Source organism: Sander lucioperca, chromosome 10 (genome assembly GCF_008315115.2).
Source record: "Sander lucioperca isolate FBNREF2018 chromosome 10, SLUC_FBN_1.2, whole genome shotgun sequence".
NCBI classification, from domain to species: Eukaryota; Metazoa; Chordata; class Actinopteri; order Perciformes; family Percidae; genus Sander; species Sander lucioperca.
The window spans coordinates 11,930,954-11,949,936 of NC_050182.1; the positions used below are offsets into that span (position 1 = coordinate 11,930,954).

At 40.3% G+C, this 18,983-nt stretch overlaps 1 protein-coding gene across 1 annotated transcript in view; it reads left to right on the forward strand.

Moving 5' to 3' along the window:
• Window positions 1-18,983, forward strand: part of agmo (alkylglycerol monooxygenase) — a 67,795-nt gene that overhangs the window by 47,739 nt on the left and 1,073 nt on the right. Inside the window, exons 12-13 of the mRNA XM_031279536.2 lie at window positions 23-128; window positions 18,556-18,672. Coding sequence (XP_031135396.1) covers window positions 23-128; window positions 18,556-18,636 — 187 coding nt within the window. The 3' untranslated portion in view covers window positions 18,637-18,672. The remainder of the gene's footprint in view (window positions 1-22; window positions 129-18,555; window positions 18,673-18,983) is intronic.

An 18,983-nucleotide genomic window follows, 5' to 3' on the forward strand; every position in this document is an offset into this window, starting at 1 on the left:
GTTGTGTTGTCCTCATGTTCAGGCCAACGGCGGCTGTCTTGGAGATGCTACGTTGCGTCGCCACGGTGATAATGCAGAGGTACGGCTTCATGAAGCCCCTGCTGCCTTTCCTGGCCGTGCCCACAGAGGTAAGACGACCTGTAGCGAGTTACAATGCAATTTAAAGTGTTGTGATTGACGGTCTAGTTCATCCATTGACAAATAGACCTATATATATATATATATATATATATATATATATATATATATATATATATATATATATATATATATATATATATATATATATATATATTTTAATTTTAAGGTTCAAAATATCATATACTATCCAACAGTCAATTTGACAGCCTGACAATCTTTCTAAATATAGCCCTGAAGTCGAGGGCGTAACTTTGGGTTCAACATTGGGGGTGGGGGGGGATGATTTCTTTTCTGCAACAATTTCTGCTTTTTCTGCATCAAGTTATGGTGCAAATGTCTTTATTGGTGTAAAGGAAATTATTATCAGATATTTGAGGGGGTTGCACTGGCCATTTTTGATTATTTAATTATTATTAATTATTTATTTGATTATAGCCCCCCATCCCCCCTGTAACTTACAAAGTGACATAAGAACGTAAACACCCTTAAATGACCATTTAAAATCAGTTCCAAATCATTTTTTTATGTAATGTGTCACATAATGACAAATTGTGGAAATAGTTTGTTCATTCTGCCCTTCCACACTTCATTAAAATATTGTTGAGCGTGAACCAGACAACCAATATGTGTCTAAAATACGTGTGCAACATTGAAACTGTCTTTGTATTTGGTAACAGTTTAAAAACCGAGGAACACAAAGTCAACACACGACAAGAACTAATTAGCCTGCTAGTAGCCCAAGAGTGTAGATTGCATACAGCATGTACGTTGGGCCAATTACTGAATGTATGCCTTTTTGTAAAAACATATTGAAAAAAACATTTCACATCTTGGTAACTGTGGAAGGTTAATTAGATAAGTTCTGGAAACAGAAGGAAATACGATGATGATATGTATATGGTGGTAATAAGATAACTCAGTGATGCCAGTAATCATTGTTTGGGAAAAGTGTGGAATTCCGACATTAAAACTGTGTCGGAAACGTGTATATGAAAATCTTTATATGACAGCTCATGTTTCCCCGGTGTATGTGTGTGTATATAGCCTGTGATTGTGTGTGTTGTGTGGTCTGTTTTGTTGGTGTGAAATGTGTGTGAGCTGGGTGCTAAGTCCAGCCCTGCAGCCCTGTGATCTATGAGTCCAGATGCGTCGCCCAATTGACCATAAAATTGGCGTGCCTTTTTGGCTCTGGCAGCCCAACTGTAGATGACGGCTGACCTCTCATTACTTGCCCTCCCTCCCTCCCTCCCTCCCTTCCTTCGACTGCCTCCTTTTTTTTTTCTGCCCGCCCTCGCTGCTTGCCATCCCAGCCAGTGTGAACGAGAGCAACACTTCTGGAACCAATTAGTGCCGTCTGCCGCTAACTATAGCAGGCTGATGAGATTTGCACGTGAGTGCTGAATTGCTGCTTTTATTGTCCTCTGACTCCACATCTGTGCTGCTCAGGTGTTCAAAAGACAACTCGAGGCTTTCCCACCTTTTTCTTTTTTTCCCACCATGAATTGGAATAAAACTGAATGAATTATATATTTCTTGAAGCGATGTCTAAAGTGAAGTGCATATCCAGTGAGCTTCAGACCAAAAGACTTGATTTATGCTGCATGTGCTGCGCGGCTGTGTCACTTTGACAACACTGTAAGTTTAATGCAGCCGTTTCTTTAAGTGAATCATTAGGCCTCATTTCAAGCCGCAGTACATCAGGTTGAGCTAAATAAATGTCTCGCTTGCAGGTGGGGCTCATTGAAAATCCTTCAAATGTACTTGAATTGGTTCTTGACATATTTGTGCCCTTTGCTCAGAACTTCAGCAAAGGGAAAAAAAAACGTGAAACCACCCCCAAACTTTTAAGGTACTTTAATGATATATGGGTCTGACGCGGGAGGTGAACGGCCAGCTCTTTGTTGCAGTGGGGGGGTGTTTTGAAGTTGGGCCAATCAATTAACAGTCACTGGAAATGGAGGAGGGGAAATTCACATTTAATTATATTCAGGCTCATGCGACTGTACAGTTGGGAAGGGGGGGGTTGGGGGGACTACAAAAAAAAATACAGAAACTAGGTCGGTTTGTGGTCCTTCAAACCCAGTGGTGTGTGATATACTGCACCCTTAAAGCTCTCAGTGGTATTTATAGTGGCTCTGGAGATTTCCCTTGTAAAGCTGCAGGCTTGACCTGTAAACCAGGGCTGCCTCTCGCTCCCAGCCGCCCACTCGCCCGCCCCAAACCCCCCGTCTGTGCTCGCATGAAGACCTCGCTGGTTCAGGCGAGACGAGGCCGGTAACCGTGTGTGAAAGAGCTGGGGGCGGGTTGTATGTGGTAATAGCTGTCTGTGCAAAGTGTGTGTGTGTGTGTGTGTGTGTGTGTGTGTGTGTGTGTGTGTGTGTGTGTGTGTGTGTGTGTGTGTGTGTGTGTGTGTGTGTGTGTGTGTGTGTGTGTGTGTGTGTGTGTGTGTGTGTGTGTGTGTGTGTGTGTGTGTGTGTGTGTGTGTGTGTGTGTGTGTGTGTGTGTGTGTGTGTACGATATTACCAACCTCTGCTTGTGTCGTTATGGAGAATTGAATGCACACAAGACAACCGATATTGGCTTTTTGGTACAGATACTGAGATTGATATTTAAGAGTTAGAAAATGAGTTATACTCAGTAAACGTAATAGAACTTTTTTTCTGCCACATGGCATTGTTTTGTCATTGATTAGCCTACATGCCACTTTGCAACGCAGTAATACAACAGAGACCTTATTTATTGATATTGATTGATTTCAATATTGATCGATCCAACACCAAAGATTCTTTTGTACCTTAAAATAATGTTTCCAAAATAGTTTCAGTGGACAATTCCGCTTCCAACCTGTAGGGTGACCGAAGAGGAAAAGTGCTTTGGTGCCTACTGTAAAGGTGCTGTTGACAAGCATAGATATATTTATGGTTGACAAGCAGCTAATGCTAATGCTTGGTCTATAGAGCTCAACAGTCCCGCCCACAGCAGGTTCTGGAAATAAAAATACAATGCAATTTCTCCATTGACATATTGGAGTATAAGCCATAAAATCGTAACCGTTGATGGTAGACTTAAAACCAGCTACGACATGACTAAGCGATTGTATATGCTCATGGGACACCAACCTTGTTTTGAGATAAATGTCTTTTATTTGCGATGTCTTGGATAAGTACTCCATTACCCATAATCCTGAACAATCCCACAATCCCACAGTGATGCCTCTGATTGGTGGAACTCATGCTGGTGAGGAGGGGGAGGAGGGGGAGCTGCCTGCACGATCCGTCATGCGCAAACTAAACACTGGGTAAAGCCGTCTACAGCTGACGTAACAGCTGTTATATATTTTAACGGTTATTTTCAGGTTTTATTTTGAGGGTCTTTTAAAGTTATTACATGCTGTCTCAGCTAGCGGTTAGCCGAATTAGCTGTTAGCTAAACTAGCGTAGCTTCCTTTCTTCAGTGGTGCGTGGTGGTTTATGGGATGAGTAGTTCCTTCGCTCGATAATGAAACTATGTACACAGTCTTGTACCTTTGACTTTTTTTGGATTTTCTGTTTGTTTTTCCATCGAAATTATATGTTGTATGCTTATGAGTCACGTCGTAGCTGGTTAGCCTAAGGCATGGTCTAAAACTCTTTATATACGGATTTTTCCAGATGTCAATGGGAGAAATGAATGGGAAATTTACTTCCAGAACCCAAGGTCTCTCAGAGGAGAGGCGGGACTGTTGAGCTCTATAACGTTAGCTAATTCTTAGTGGCTAACATGAGATTACGACATCGTTCAACATGCTCAGTTATTTTTAGTATGATTGTTTTGACCACGGTTAACAACTCTGGGCTAACCCACGAATTCATCAGAAACGTTAACTGTACAGATAGACGACTAATCTAATGGTAATTTAGACAGCTAGCACACCCCTGTCTGTCTGCCTCACTCTCCCGGCGCTGCAAGGCTTCAGTCGGGATGAGAGCTGACAACAGCCCCGGCCTGGGGACACATTCACAGTCAGCCAGCTAGCAGCCAGCCACCATCAATACAGCAATCCAAACCCGGTCAGCACTTAACTCCGGTGCTAAGCACGCTAACGGCAGTTTACTGAACCGTCGTGAAACAGACCCAGGCACCCGAGTCAGAACAGCGTAACGTTACACCTCCGTTAGCGTTACCGCTTTTAGCCATCTTTACAGTTAGCTAAATTTACCCGACAAAAGGGGGATAAGGCACCAAAACGACTAATACTAATAGTAATTTAAAGATGTGTTAGCATTGGATCTGGACGGGAAGGATAACTCTGGGAGTTGGAAGCAGTTTGTCGCGATTCTGCCTTCTCACTCCGCGACACAGGTTCGTGGAGCTGAGGGTTTCGGTTTCAGATCGCATATCGTTACAGCCCTACTACAACGATATCTTGGTTATTTATAGCTGTAGTGATACAGTTACCAGCTTGTGACTCACTACATTTAACAACTTTTTAGACCTCGACATCAATTTAATTTCACACAGTGCAACTGCCTCAGTTCTCTGAGACCAAGGACTGTAGCACATATCTACAAATGATTGGCCTTTTTTCTTTAAAAAATTACTTGATTGATTAATTGATTATTACAATAGTTGTCGGTTAATTTTCTGTTGATCGAGTAATAAAGCAGCCTGGTCTCAGATTTTGAGTTAAGGGGCCGTGTTCATTTCACGGAATTCTGTGAGATCAGGTTGAATAAAGATGACCTTGTATGAAGATCTTCATGGCTGACAGAAGATGAATTATGTCACCTTTAAGCCCACCTAGATGTTAACTAGCGTGTATGTGGGGTTTACAACATAACAGGAACTACAAGCTCAGCTGTTACTTAAATCAGCACCTTTCTGACAATGTGTCAACAAACTTTCACATCCGTAACATAGTTTTTATTGCAGGGCGGTTGTCCCTGATTGCATAATTATGTCTGTTGGTTTATCCGCTGTCTTTGTGTGTGTGTGTGTGTGTGTGTGCGTGCCTGCGTGCGTGCGTGCGTGTGTGTGTTGAATATCAGGGGGGCGCTGGTGCAGTTTGGACTGTAATGATGTAACACATGGTTGAATTACTGTGTGGGCCCCCTGTTTGCCTGAAGGCACAGGGAAACATGCTGCGGAGCAGAATTGTATATCCCAGACTAATTAAGCAACTCTTCTCTCAAAACGGCCACTAACTGCTGGTGAAGTCAGTAATTTTAGAGGAGAGCTCATAAAAATACACCTGTCTTAGAGAGAGAGAGAGAGAGAGAGAGAGAGAGAGAGCTTCCTGTTGGCTGGAGTAGAAACCATTTTAGCTTTAACTTTTTGGGTTAAAATCCACATAAAGAAAAGTGTACATGCTATCCTTTTGTTTTTTTTTCCAATTCTTTCTGTCAGTTTTATGTTTTTGTAGTTATAAAAAAAGCAAAAAATTGCCCAAACAGAATAATAAAAAGCCTGAGTACATTTTCTACTTTGCTGTTAGTTTACAATATGACTGGAATGTGTCCTTGTAATAAATGAGTTCAAGAAGTGGTATATTGGCTCATGCAAGTTTGACACTTGAGAAGCAAATCTAAATCTGCGTAATCCAGTCGAATCCAAAATATAAATAAAAAAAACATTTGTTTTCACACCCCGCTGGATTTTCCATCTTTTCATCCCTGTGCTGATAGTGTTTTTCAATCTGAAAAGAGCCCTTTTCTGTCGGAGGTTCAATGGAAAGATAAATGCTCCATGCCCAAAAGAAGAGGGCAGAACAATATTATGAAGTTCACATACAGAGGCACAAAGTGGCTTCATCTTGAACACATAACCTGATTTGTCTGCAAACATTGCAAATCCACCCCATTTCCCGCTATTGCAGCCATGAGCCGGCAGATAAGACAGCAAAGGGTGAGAGGTCTGCGTTATCTGAGTGTCGTTTCCAGCCGCCAAATCTCAGGTGCGAGAGTTCAGCTGCCTTTTATTTGAAGCAGGAATGTGTGGTAGCAAGAAGCCGCGCTGAGGTTAACAGGATTGTTTGGAGCAATGGAAACTCTGTGAGCATGACATCATCTGAGAGCTCGCAGGAATGGAAAGGAAAGGAAATCTCCTCCCAGGGAGAAAATGGAGGGATTTGAAAGAGAAACGCTGGGTAGGACTGTTCCGTTGGAGTAAACAGCGGGGTGGTCGACTGTACACAGTGTGAAATATTATCACTCAATGTGCAGGGGATCGTGCCCGTCAAAGAGTAACTGCTTGGTTAATGTTGTCAAACCACTTGCCAGGTAAAGCTATGGAAATCTAACAGCAATTGGCCCTCTGGGGGTTCTCTAGCAGTGTTTAGTTTGGCTTTTGTGGGCCGAGTCTATGTGGCCAACGTTGACTTTCTTTTGAATTTGTCTTCCTATTTGTGCTTTAATTCATGGGTGAAACACAACAGTCATCCAGTTTATGATGCAGCCTCAGAGCCAACACGTGAACCTGATTGAACCTGACGATGGTATTTTTTTCTCACACTATTATTTCTCCCTCGTCTAAAAATGCACATTACAGTCATTTCACAGAACTGTAACGCCAATTTTCAAAATCCAAAACATAACAAATGATAAAAGACTTTCATAAAGTTCAAATATAAATAAGTCAAAGATTGTAACTGTAAAATCTATCAGCGTAGTTCTGAATGAAGGCTCACCGTATTCATTTAGCTATCTTTATTGCAGTGCAAGCTTTCATCACTCTCTACTCAGTTTATTAATCTCTCCCTCCGCCACGCTCATTGGCTTACTGGCTAACAATCACACGTCTGATATTGTAGTTAAACGAAATTCCTCGTGGTCCTTTTTCACAATATTTCGAGCTACAGTATCTTGCCTGAAGTGAGCTGGAAAATGTCTCTAGCTGCCAGGATTTGTGAGCAGTAGGGGGTTTGGACAGACTGCAGATCTATGGTTACAAAATTGTATATGGCCACTATTACATCAATGATTTTTTTTTTTTTACATTGATAAAGAATCGATTGACAAGTCCTAATGAGAAGGTCCAAATCACATATTTCTTGGGAGGACTTATGATCTCCTGTTCCAATACCTAATCGTAGGGCCAATAAGGAGTTTTTCTGTCCGAGCCCCAAGCCTGGTGGTCGTCCACCTCCTCTCCACATGTCGGGGTATCCTTGAGCAAGACACTGAACCCAGTTGTTCCCGATGGTTGGGCCAGTGGCTTCCAATTTAAAGGAACACGCCGACTTATTGGGACTTTAGCTTATTCACCATATCCCCCAAAGTTAGATAAATCCAAACATACCCTTCTCATCTCCGTGCGTGTCGTAACTCTGTCTGACACCCCCACCGCTAGCCTAGCTTAGCACAGATCCTGGAGGTAACCGGTTCCAACTAGCCTACTGCTCCCAATAAGTGACAAATGATTTACATGTTGTGATTTGTATAGTCACAGCGTGTACAAATGACAACGTCACATGAGACACAGCCATCTTCTAACTGTATACATACTGGGAACTATATTCTCAGAAAGGCGAAGCACTGCTACTCTCTGCTCCTCACCACGGCGCTTCTCAGGTGCTGCAAGCAAATCACTCAGCCCAAGTAGCAGAAGTAGCAGTGCTTCGCCTTCTGAGAATATAGTACACAGTATATACGCTGTGACTATACAAATCACAACATGTAAATAGGAAAATGTTGGCGTTATTTTGTCACTTTTTGGGAGCAGTAGGCTAGTTGGAGCCGGTTACCTCCAGGATTTGTGCTAAGCGAGGCTAGTGGTGGGTGCCTCTGACAGAGTTACAACATGCACAGAGATGAGAAGGGTATGTATGGACTTATCTAACTCTGGGGGATACGGTGAATAAGCTAAAGTACCAATAAGTCGGCGTGTTCCTTTAAACTGGATCAATCACATCATCCAACCCTAACTAAGCTCAGTGTCTGATACTGATCCAGTGTATCGATCGGTGCATTTCTAGCCTTTCAGAGACCTTCAGCTGCTCCCTGACACAGACATTATTTTCTTTGTGGAGCTTAATGTTGAGCTCCAGTTTTGTTTGGCCTTCTCTGCCTTTCAAAGGAGCAGAGTGTAGGATTTAGTGGCAACCTAGCGGTGCGGTTGCAGATTGCAACCAACTGAATATTTCTCCGCTTATCCCTTCCTTTCCAAGCATGTGGGAGAAAGTACTAAAAACATGAAAGGTCCTCTCTAGAGCCAGTGTTTTTCTGTTCTGGGCTACTGTAGAAACATGGCAGTGCAACATGGCGCACTATGTGGAAGAGGACCCGCTCCTTATGTAGATATGGAGGACTCATTCTAAGCTAACTAAGACACAGCTATTCATAGTTTCAGGTGATTATACACTAATGAAAACATTAAAATGAATATTATATTCCATTTCTGCCAATCGATCCCTCTAAATCCTACACACTGCTCCTTTTAAACATATCCTCAAAGTAAATTTTAAGGCCCATTGTAGTGCATGGTTTTCGCGGTGGCCATTGCAAACTTGCTTGAGTACGCTCAAAACTCTACAATTACGTATTTTTGGCTGACTCAACATTTGAAATTTCACAGTCTACAACCGAGATTGCTTTGTTGGTCCATAATGCCCTTGACCCAATCACCTGCTTTGACCCCAACCCAGAAACACATCGGCAATCAGATGAACAAGGAGGCAGGTGGCAACAAACAACACACATGCTGTACAACGGCGACACACATCCCCTGCAAAAGTTTTAACAAAGAACCTGTGAAGCTGTTCTTTAAGTGTGCTCACTGTTAATTTGTCTACAGCTCCCACTGTGCCAAGTGTCAGAGAGAAATTTCACTCCTGCATGGACAAGTACAGAATAACTGTTACAGACAGGAACACACAAAGGAGATGGCACGTGGGTTAGCGCGGTGACCATGCTGAGTCCTTAAGATGCTCTACCTGACTGCTCAAGAGGCTTTGAGTTTAGGTGCACAGGCATCTGAAAGCTCAGTGATCTGTCATAGGAACCTCTCTTATATACATATTTCGTTCCCTCTCAGAGGTGTTGGGCTCCTGGGCACAATATATAACAATAATATGGACTCCTGAGGAAACTTACTCACACTGCCTCATGTCCTCTCTACTTTGCTCTTGCGGGTCATATCCTGTGAACCATATATTCTACCTGAATGCTCAAGACCATATTATCCCTCACAAAACCACCTCAAGCCTCTTCTTTCCTGACCTGCCTCTCAGAACAGACATCCTTTTCTTTTATAAGCACCAAGATTGCTCATTTTTTATCTCTGCACAGTCTGATTGCTGCCTTATGGCTGCCCTCCTCAGCCCTGCACTTGTCAACCAGCCTGTGGGTTGAATTATTATCTTTGGAGCAACATTTTGTTCATTAATGGGTTCATCTGATCCCGTTTCACACTTTGCATTTTATTGTCGTGGTCAAATAAACGTAAATTGGTACATTTAGCATGTTTGTTGTTGTGCTAACACCTTGGAACGAGCTGGCAAAGATGGCAATTTTATTTCTCATTGCTGAGCTGATTACAGCCATACCACCTGTGCTGCATTACTCGTTGATTACTGCCTCTCTGGACTTGTCAGAACAGTTGGCTCCAGACTCCATAGTAGGTATGCAAAACAGAGGCGGTTATATAATTTTTTTATAATTATCAGTAGGTGGATGATAGGAGTCAGGGTAAAGATGCACCTCTTACAGGCCTTCTAAGACTCATTCATCTGTACTTCTTGTCTAAGGAATTCCATTGAACTTATTCACCCATCTTCTCTTTGCTCCACAAACAGGGGCTTGATATTGCAAAAGCAATTGCATCCTCCTGCCCACTCTAACCTATTTTGTGTTTTTCTTTCATCCCCCCCTTCCTGGACGTGTGCCCACTGCTCTGCCTTCCATGTTTCTGCCAATTAGTGCGCTCTTCACCAATCGGTCCACCCAGGGAATTGGGGGTCTGCTGGGGTCTGAAGTGAAGTAAATGGTTACTCTTAGGGATTTGTCTTGTGTTTTCAGTGAGGCATAATGGTCTGAAAGAGTCGTTGACCTTCCAGCAGACACATGCTAAAAGAGAACAAACACCAGATGTGAAAGGGAAAACCTCTAAACAACTATCATTCTAAATTGGCATATCATCAGACCGCTTTGTGTTTTGCTACACTTTCACCGTGCAGCAACTGCTGTTTCACATGTGTTTTGTGTGTGTGTGTGTGTGTGTGTGTGTGTGTGTGTGTGTGTGTGTGTGTGTGTGTGTGTGTGTGTGAGACGCTGATATTTCACATGGCTGTGCTATAGAGAAGGCACTACGCTGACTCTCTTGTGGGACATTAACCTGCTCAGCATATCCTTCCTGAGTCTGCTCAAACAACCCGCGCACAGAGACTGAATATCTGCTCATAATGAACAGACAGGAAGTCCTCTTTGTGTGTGTGTGTGTGTGTGTGTGTGTGTGTGTGTGTGTGTGTGTGGTTGTAACATACATATGTTCCTGTGCATGTGTGCAAGTGTACTTGTGTAGGATTGTGTGTCAAGTGTTGTGAGTGTGTATGATGTGTGTGCTGGTGCACCTGTGTGCGCTTAATGCGCATTACAGTGTCAACTATCTGTGGCTGTACATGCACATGTGAGTGTGTGTGTGTGTGTGTGTGTGTGTGTGTGTGTGTGTGTGTTCTTGTATCCTTTTACCTGTACTTTTTTATTTATTTAAATAAGGCTTACCTTTTTTTTAAAGGAGGAAATAAGTTAAACAGATTTTTTCCCCCAAACTTGTTGGTAACTACTGTACAAAAAACTAGTTTCCTTTATCTTTTACAGTAGAGGGTTGTCACATAGCGAGGATCTCTGAATATGTTTCTGTGAACAAAATGTTAAAAGAAAAATAGATAGTAAACACCAAGAAATTGTTTTGTAAGCTGCTAATCATCCAGATTCTCTTAAAGAAATGTAATAATATACAATCAATGAAACTACAGACTGGTGCTACTTAGTACTTTATTGTCACAGTGCTGGTGTACAGATACAGTAAGTGAGCAGTGCAATTTTCTGTCACTGTCTCACTTAAAGTAGCTCCACGATGTATCTATGGATCAAACAGCATAACAGATATTTTGTATGGTTTATTTTCACCAATTTAGTCCTGATGCAGTGAACTCAACCCACTCTGGCTCTGCAGCCAGGTTAAAACAAAAAGTTATTTTCCATCACAGTTCAGTCCAGGTCTGGTGGACTGTAGGCAGCCATATGGAGAGGGAGCTCTGGAAACATCCCATTACAGGTCATATATCACACGTCTGACAGCAGCCATTCTGCCTTGTTTTCATTTCAATCACGAGTGCAGCTGCAGCTTCAGAGCAGCGAGGCTCTGCCATGTTAACCCGCTGAAGGCTGGAAGATACTGTAGAAGTCGCCAGGGGCACCACAATGCACTCTGGGTGTTGAATGTTTCTGCTTGATGCTTTTTATCCATCAACAGCACACACAATGACTCAGTTCAGTGTAGCGTTGACCAGTTATGTTCTAAAGGTCATTACATATATTTTTATGTTGGAGCTGCAGATGGCCGTTATTTAATATTTTTATATTTGACCATGTTTTAAATTACTGTGGATTCCCTGAAAGCCAAGGTTAAAAAAAAGTTTTTTCAGGCATTGTTGGCCTCTCCTATGTAGGCCTGCACGATAAATCGTTATAAAATCGCAATCTCGATTCACCCCTGTTCACGATTTAACTTTTAAATGCCTTCGTTTTTAGTTTTTTTTGCTCCTTCAATTAATTTATTGAAAGCATTTGACATTGACATTAGCATGTTTTAATTATGTAAAGACATTTTCAAGGAGTTCAGATAGAGCCTGTATCAAGGCCATATTTAGTTCAATGTGCTATATGTCACTATTTTTGGTAGCCTACTGTACTTAAATGGCCAGTATATATTTTATTTTCTTCATTCATTGAAGCCTCTATGTTTACAGGCTTGTGGTGATGCGCAATGGTGCCAAAAAAAAATCAATGTTTGGTACTGCCAATGAGTTTTGTTTTACCATGGTTCATGTGTGCAATAAACGTTACACTTTGTGAGAAAAAAATCGTGGCAGAGAATCGTGATATCAATTCTAAGCTAAAAAAGTGTGATTCATATTCTTCCCTGAATCGTGCAGGCCTACTCCTATGTACGAGATACTGTATCTCTTAGTGCATGAAAGTGAAAGTTCTGCCAAATGCAGCATAAACAAAAGGTTTTACCTTCTTAGTTAACAACAAATGTCTATTGTAAAACATAATGGAGCTGTGCGGCGCCTTTTGCACAGTTTCACTTTCAGGGCTTACGTAAAGTACTCTAGGGGTTTTGCCTGAATTTTACTCTTGTCAGGCAAAAGATTTAGAATGGTGTTGACACCACCTTGGGACCCTAAAACTCTGCATTAAAAAGAGGACACACATTTTTGTTTAGATAAACTAGTTATTATTGTATTGGCAATTCAACCATATTTAATTTGGGATTGAGGATATCTGAATATTACAGTATATTAGGCTTGAAATGCCTTTTAAATGTCTAATCTGAATGTTCATTTTGGTAAAGTGGAAACAACTTTGCTGTTCTTAGATCTAGAGCACTGCAATATGGCAATATAATAAAACCCAAGTTTTCTCAAGCTTTGGATTGATTCACTTTTTTAATCGTTTTTCTTTCTGCATAATGCAGCAAGATTAAAACATGATTGAAACATCAGGTTTTAGGTTTTCTTGTACAAGACAGTTGAGCAGGGCTGTCATCGTTTCACATGTTTGAAAAATGGACTGTTAGTACCAGATGCTTCAACTGAGTAGAGCACAGACATCCACTTGAATAATCAGTTTCAGCAGATAGAACAAAAACGTCCGCACACTAATTCATCTGCTTCTGCTGTTTGGGTTTCTTGACATCAGCCTGACATGGTCAGACAGCTAGCTAGCTAACATTAGCTACCTGAACACATGCATGGACAGACACCGGCTTTATGTCTTGTAAAAGATATGATACCCCATCAACAACTACAAAGCGAGAGTCTGTCCCTCTCGTAGATGGTAGATAGCCAGAGCTAGCTCACCACCTGCAGTCACCACAGTCCTGTAAACTGTGTGCAAACAGTGCATCTATTCTCGTCTAAGGTTAACGGGATTGTTGTGTCTCCAGTCACCTAATATAGCCAGCTTTATTCATTTTTTTACGATGTAGAAATGTTACACTTACACTTAATGGAATTAATTTGATACATCCAGTCTTACGTGGATCTTTACCATTAGTGGGATGAAAAAACATAGAGGTTTGGCCTAAATGTTGCGAAAAGTACAGCCTACAGTCTACAGTATCCTGAAGAATGATGTCCATATTGGACGATTCTGAAACCTCACGATTTACATCCAATGGCAACATGCAGAAAGTAGTGTGCCGTTTATGGAGCGAGGCAGAAAGTGGAGGTCTGGGTGTGGACGGCTGTGAAGTACTTTCATTTAAGGGAAACCAAAGTGTGCATCCCTTGACAAACCTGCAATTAACATTTGCCTTCTTATTACCCGTAATCACAATCACTCCCTAACTTCGACCCAGTGTAGACACTGGGTCGAAGTTAGGGAGTGATTGTGAAGTTATGTTATGTTATGTCCTAAACATCTTTTACTTGCCATAACTAAGACCTTCCCCCTAACCGTAACCACACAATAGTTGCCATCCGCAGGTATTGTAGAAAGTGAGAATATTAAGAACGTTGGTATTAGACTATATTGATGTTTTTGTCTGGCAAATAGTGTTATAAATCTTAATGACCTTAGTAAACTTTGAGCTTAATTTGAATCGCACATGCTACCATGTTAAAGTTATTTAGAAGAAGTGTATTAGCTGTCTCCCCTGAATGAATAAAGCTCAACAAAGAGTCAGAGAAAATCTACAAAAGCCACATGTCCGTGGCTTTTGTATTACTACTCTTAACAAAGTACCTACTACCCAAAACAAAGTGAGTGTGAGTCGATTTGCTGAGATCTCTACTTTGGGAGCCGCTGCTGTCTGGCCGTAGTGCTTATTTGTAGACGATCAAACCCGCTTCCTTCCACTATGTAATCTGTCCCACATGGATTTCCTACAGAGTCCATTAAAATGCAGTGCAGTGGGACTGAATGAGGAGAGATGGGAACAGAGAAAAATAGGTGCCCTTCTTTTGCCTCAACATGCGGCTTTGATAGAAACTTCTGTCATGTTTCGGTCTGTTTGAGTGAATTGTGATTTGCGAGGTTCATGCCAAGCCTCTCGATCCCAATACGTCTCCAAGATAGACGCAATGCAACTTCGAGCATTTGTAATCTTCCATCTGGTTTTCCTCCAATGAATTAAGACTTCTAGCCATCATGTTTAAATTGCATTGAGTGGATTTACCAGGAGCAGCAGGTTGTGAAACGACTTTATCCAGTAAGTTCCAGTAGAAGCCAAATGTCAGTGGGATGTTTACTTTGGGTCTTAGTCCTGATTTTCTTGTTAAAAAACTATACTACCCACAAACCCTAGTAAACCTGTTGGAAAGGTTAATGTTACCAGACTGTAAAAAACATTGAATGAAATTGATAAATTTCGCCTCACTTTCTGCTGGTTTCAGTCTAAACCAGATTTTCAACTGGTGGGTCGGCACCCAAAAGTGGGACGTGGACCCTTTCTGGGTGGGTCGCGGACAGCTGGTCAATAAAAAAAAAAAAAAATAAAAAATAAATATATATATATATATATATATATATATATATATATATATATATATATATATATATATATATATATATATATATATATATATATTTAATACGCATCTGATTTTGGACTTTTATTTTATTTTGAATAAACATATTTTGACGGACATGCGTCAGATATGTGCTGCAGTCTAGAGCCGTAGCCATGGTAACCATCATTTGATCAACATTCACTTTAAGTTTGTGTTGATGTTCAGAGGCAAGATGGCGAAGCGCAAATATGATCCGGAGTATTTTAAATGTGGATTTTTGTACATTGAGGATAAAATGAATGTCTAAATTTGTGGCCTTATTTATTTTGTGCAGTTTTGATATTTCATTTATTTTAGTCACTTTTGTCCATGCAGTTGTCATGTCAGTTTCTTATTAATGTGCTCTGAAATGCACTTTGCACATGTAAATATGTGTATTTATGTTTGTTTTTTTTTAAGATTTCGTACACGTGTTTTCGAAAGATATTTTTTGAAAAATGAATTTGCTTGGTTTGAATTCTATAAAAGTGGGTCGTGACTTAAGACCATGGGAAACTGTGGGTCACAGGGTGAGACCAGTTGAGGACCCCTGGTCTAAACAACCTTTGTCAGGTATATTAACACATGGAGTTGTAAAATGGATCTTAATTGAAATGCTCTTTTTTATGAACTATGAGATAGTGAAATTCACATTCATGATGAATATTGAAAAAAGTTGCTCTGTTGTTGCTTTTGTGTCCTAATCTTTCGCCAGTGTAGTTTTGTTTAAGAAAAGATGCTTCATTGCCTTATTACATTACTATCAGTGTGTGTGTGTGTGTGTGTGTGTGTGTGTGTGTGTGTGTGTGTGTGTGTGTGTGTGTGTGTGTGTGTGTGTTTTCTCTGGCATTGGAGGAAGTATTCAGATGCTTTACTTTAACTTTAAGTAGTAATACCAGACTGTAAAAATATTAAATTGACAAAGTCCTGCTAATAAAAAGTATGTACAGTATCATTTGCAAAATAAAGTTAATCTATCAAACTAAAATTACAAAAAATGGAAATATAATTGAATTATTAACCATGTGTAAAAACATTTTTTAGGTTGTTGCAATGTTGTGGTTGAGGTAATTCTAACTATTTGTGTAGTTTATTCTATTACATTGCTTAATATTTCATAAGCTCATCATATTTTTTATATATGTGAAAAGTAACTAGTAACTATAGCTGTCAGATAAATGTAGTGGAATAGAAAGTATAATATTTTATAAAATGTTGTGGAAAAGAAGCAAGGAATACAGAGACTAAAGTACCTCAACATTCTGACTGTATTTAAAAGTAATGGGAGTCAGAAGGGATGGAAAAACTTAAAATAATAAATATAGTAATAATACTGTACGTAATTACTACTGGATGGTTATGGGATCAGCAGTTAATCACCTCTTTAAAAGTATTAAGGACACCGGAGTTCATTGTTATTTTGTATCTTTTCTATGGTGGAAAAAAAGTATTCAGATCCTTTCGTTAAGTAATCAATACCACAGAAACGTTCTCAATTTCAAGTAGAAGTCCTGCATTTAAAGTGTATTAAAATGGCCAGTAAAGTGTATTTTAAAGTATTAAAAGTACCCTTGATACAAGAGGATATCATTGTTATAATATTGGATTATCATCAATGATTGTGTAAGCAACATTTTAATGTTGTAGCTCGGCTGGCGTAGTGGAGCTCGTTTTAACTGCTTTATATGCTGTTAGGTAGTTTGGAAGAGAATACACATTCTGTAAACGCATATTTCTTTTACGTAAAATCTCAATCTGTTAAGTAAGCTGTCACAGAAGTAGTGTTGTAAATGGTGCAATATTTTTCTCTGAAATGTAGTGAAGTAGAAGTACAGTATAAAGTATCATCAAATGGAAACACTCAAGTAAAGTACAAGTTCCACAAAATGTCACTTATGTGCTGTACTTGAGTAAATGTACTTTGTTACATTCCACCACTGATCTGAATACTCTGGATACTATTCAATGTCTGGCAACAGTAAAAAGAAATGTAGGTACTTTAAGGATCAGGGCCACTAAAAAACACCCTTGATAAGTTGTTTTCTTTGTCTCTTTGGGGAGGCGGTTGTCAAGTAGTGTGAGGTAGAAATGCAGAGCAAGTTCTATGCTCTCTCTCTCTCTCTCTCTCTCTCTCTCTCTCTCTCTCTCTCTCTCTCTCTCTCTCTCTTTTTGTGTCTCTTTGTGGAAAACAGCTGCCATGTCCAGGAGGAAACGTTGCTTTTTTTCCCATCAGGCTGTTTTGCCTGTGATGGACAGCGGTCTGTTTTTGGCTTGGGCTGCGATGTAGGATGCAGTTTATGGGCCAGAATGCAGGGAGGGGTGGAGGCGAGAGCACCCCCGCCCCCCCCCCCCCTTTTCCCCCCTCTCTCCCCCGATGACAGTGACCCTTTTGACCCCGTCGTGAGAGCATCATGGGAGAAGACCTGCTCATTAACCCCTGAGCCCACTATCTATATCACCCTGAGACTGAAGGCGCTCGCTGTTTTCTTTCAATTAGGGATTCATTTCACCTTGGCGTTCACTGGTCAAACATAAAACCTGTATTTTCTTTTTTTAAGATTATGATAATCCATCTCACTTTTGCTCAGTGTAACATTTTGCAGCGTACTAAGTAAGTGCATTCTTCTGTAGTCGACCCAACGTTAAAAGCAGCTGATACTGAGGAGGACGAGTATCTGATCAGTAGTGCCAAAATATTCATATCATACAATATGAACATGACAGAGATCAGATCTAGAGGTTTTCAAATTAAAGTGAATATCTAATGTAATAAATCTAAGTGAAGGAAACATTTAATTTTATTTTAGGAAATGTCAGGAAGCTCCTAAAGTCAGGGTGAGCCTTCTCTCTGGGATAAATCAGGCCTTTAATCAAATACTTATTTTGGGAAACAATCTATATAATCAAATGGTTCCACAAATGCAAGAAAAAAAAAAAGTTCATGTTTAAAAAGCTACTGTTCTGTAGGTATAATACGTCGCTTATCTATGTTAAAAATGGTACAACTTAAAGATATTTAGAATTGAAACAATTAGTTGATTAGTCAGAGAGGTAATCAACATTTTTCATAATCGATTGCTATTTTCTTAAGCAGAAATGCCAAAATTTCACTGGTTCAAGCTTCACAAATATGAATATTTGCTGGTTTATATGATCATAAACTGAAAATCTTTGAGTTTGGGCTGTTACCCGGACAAAATAAGCAATTTAAATATGTTAACTTGTGCTCTGAGAAATTGTAATGGGCTTTTATTTTTATATTTTTTTTTACTATTTTCTGATATTTTATAGAAAGAATGATTAATCGGTTAATTGCCAGATTATATGGTATTGAATTTGAATCTAAATATATTCTCAAAACATTGGTTATTCAATATATTGACAGAGCATTTTAATTACATGTCTACCTTTGTACTCGAGCTGTCTGCTCGTTAACACTTTCAACATCTTATCAGATTTTCAGCCTCGCCCAGAGAACAGAGCCGCTATTGTCGGCTTTTAATGCGTAAAACACTTACTGTAACTACAATAAGACCTCAGCTTGGAAATCTTTTATTCTGAGTCTCTACATGTTGTCGCATCCATCCTTATGAAGGGCATACTGTATCTGATCCTTACCCCTTCTCTCTCTTTCTCTCTCTCTCTCTGTCGGTGTTGTGCAGGCCTTTGTCTCCCTCTCTCTGCTGTACTGGGCTCTGCAGGGCTTCTCTCAGCTGCTCAGCATCAAGAGGAAAGCCGACTAAGTCGAGACAAAGAAAGAATCATCACACACAGTCATAATTGTTGACATAATTCCATAGTAACATATCTGAATCACCTAAAACATTGTGTACAAACGCATCTGTGTGTGGCATCCATCAACATCTGCTGTTTTCTATTGAAGACAAAGCCGTTGTTTTAACTTCTCACTTCACCAACACTTGCTGCACTTCTCCCGATACACAACATGAGACCAGTACGCCTCACTAGGTCAGTTTCACAGGCATTCATTCCAGTCCTTCCCCCCCCATACAAAAACAACTATGGTCAAAAATCCCTTTTTCATACATTCCCCATCACATCAGAACACTACCATCCATCATACTGTATT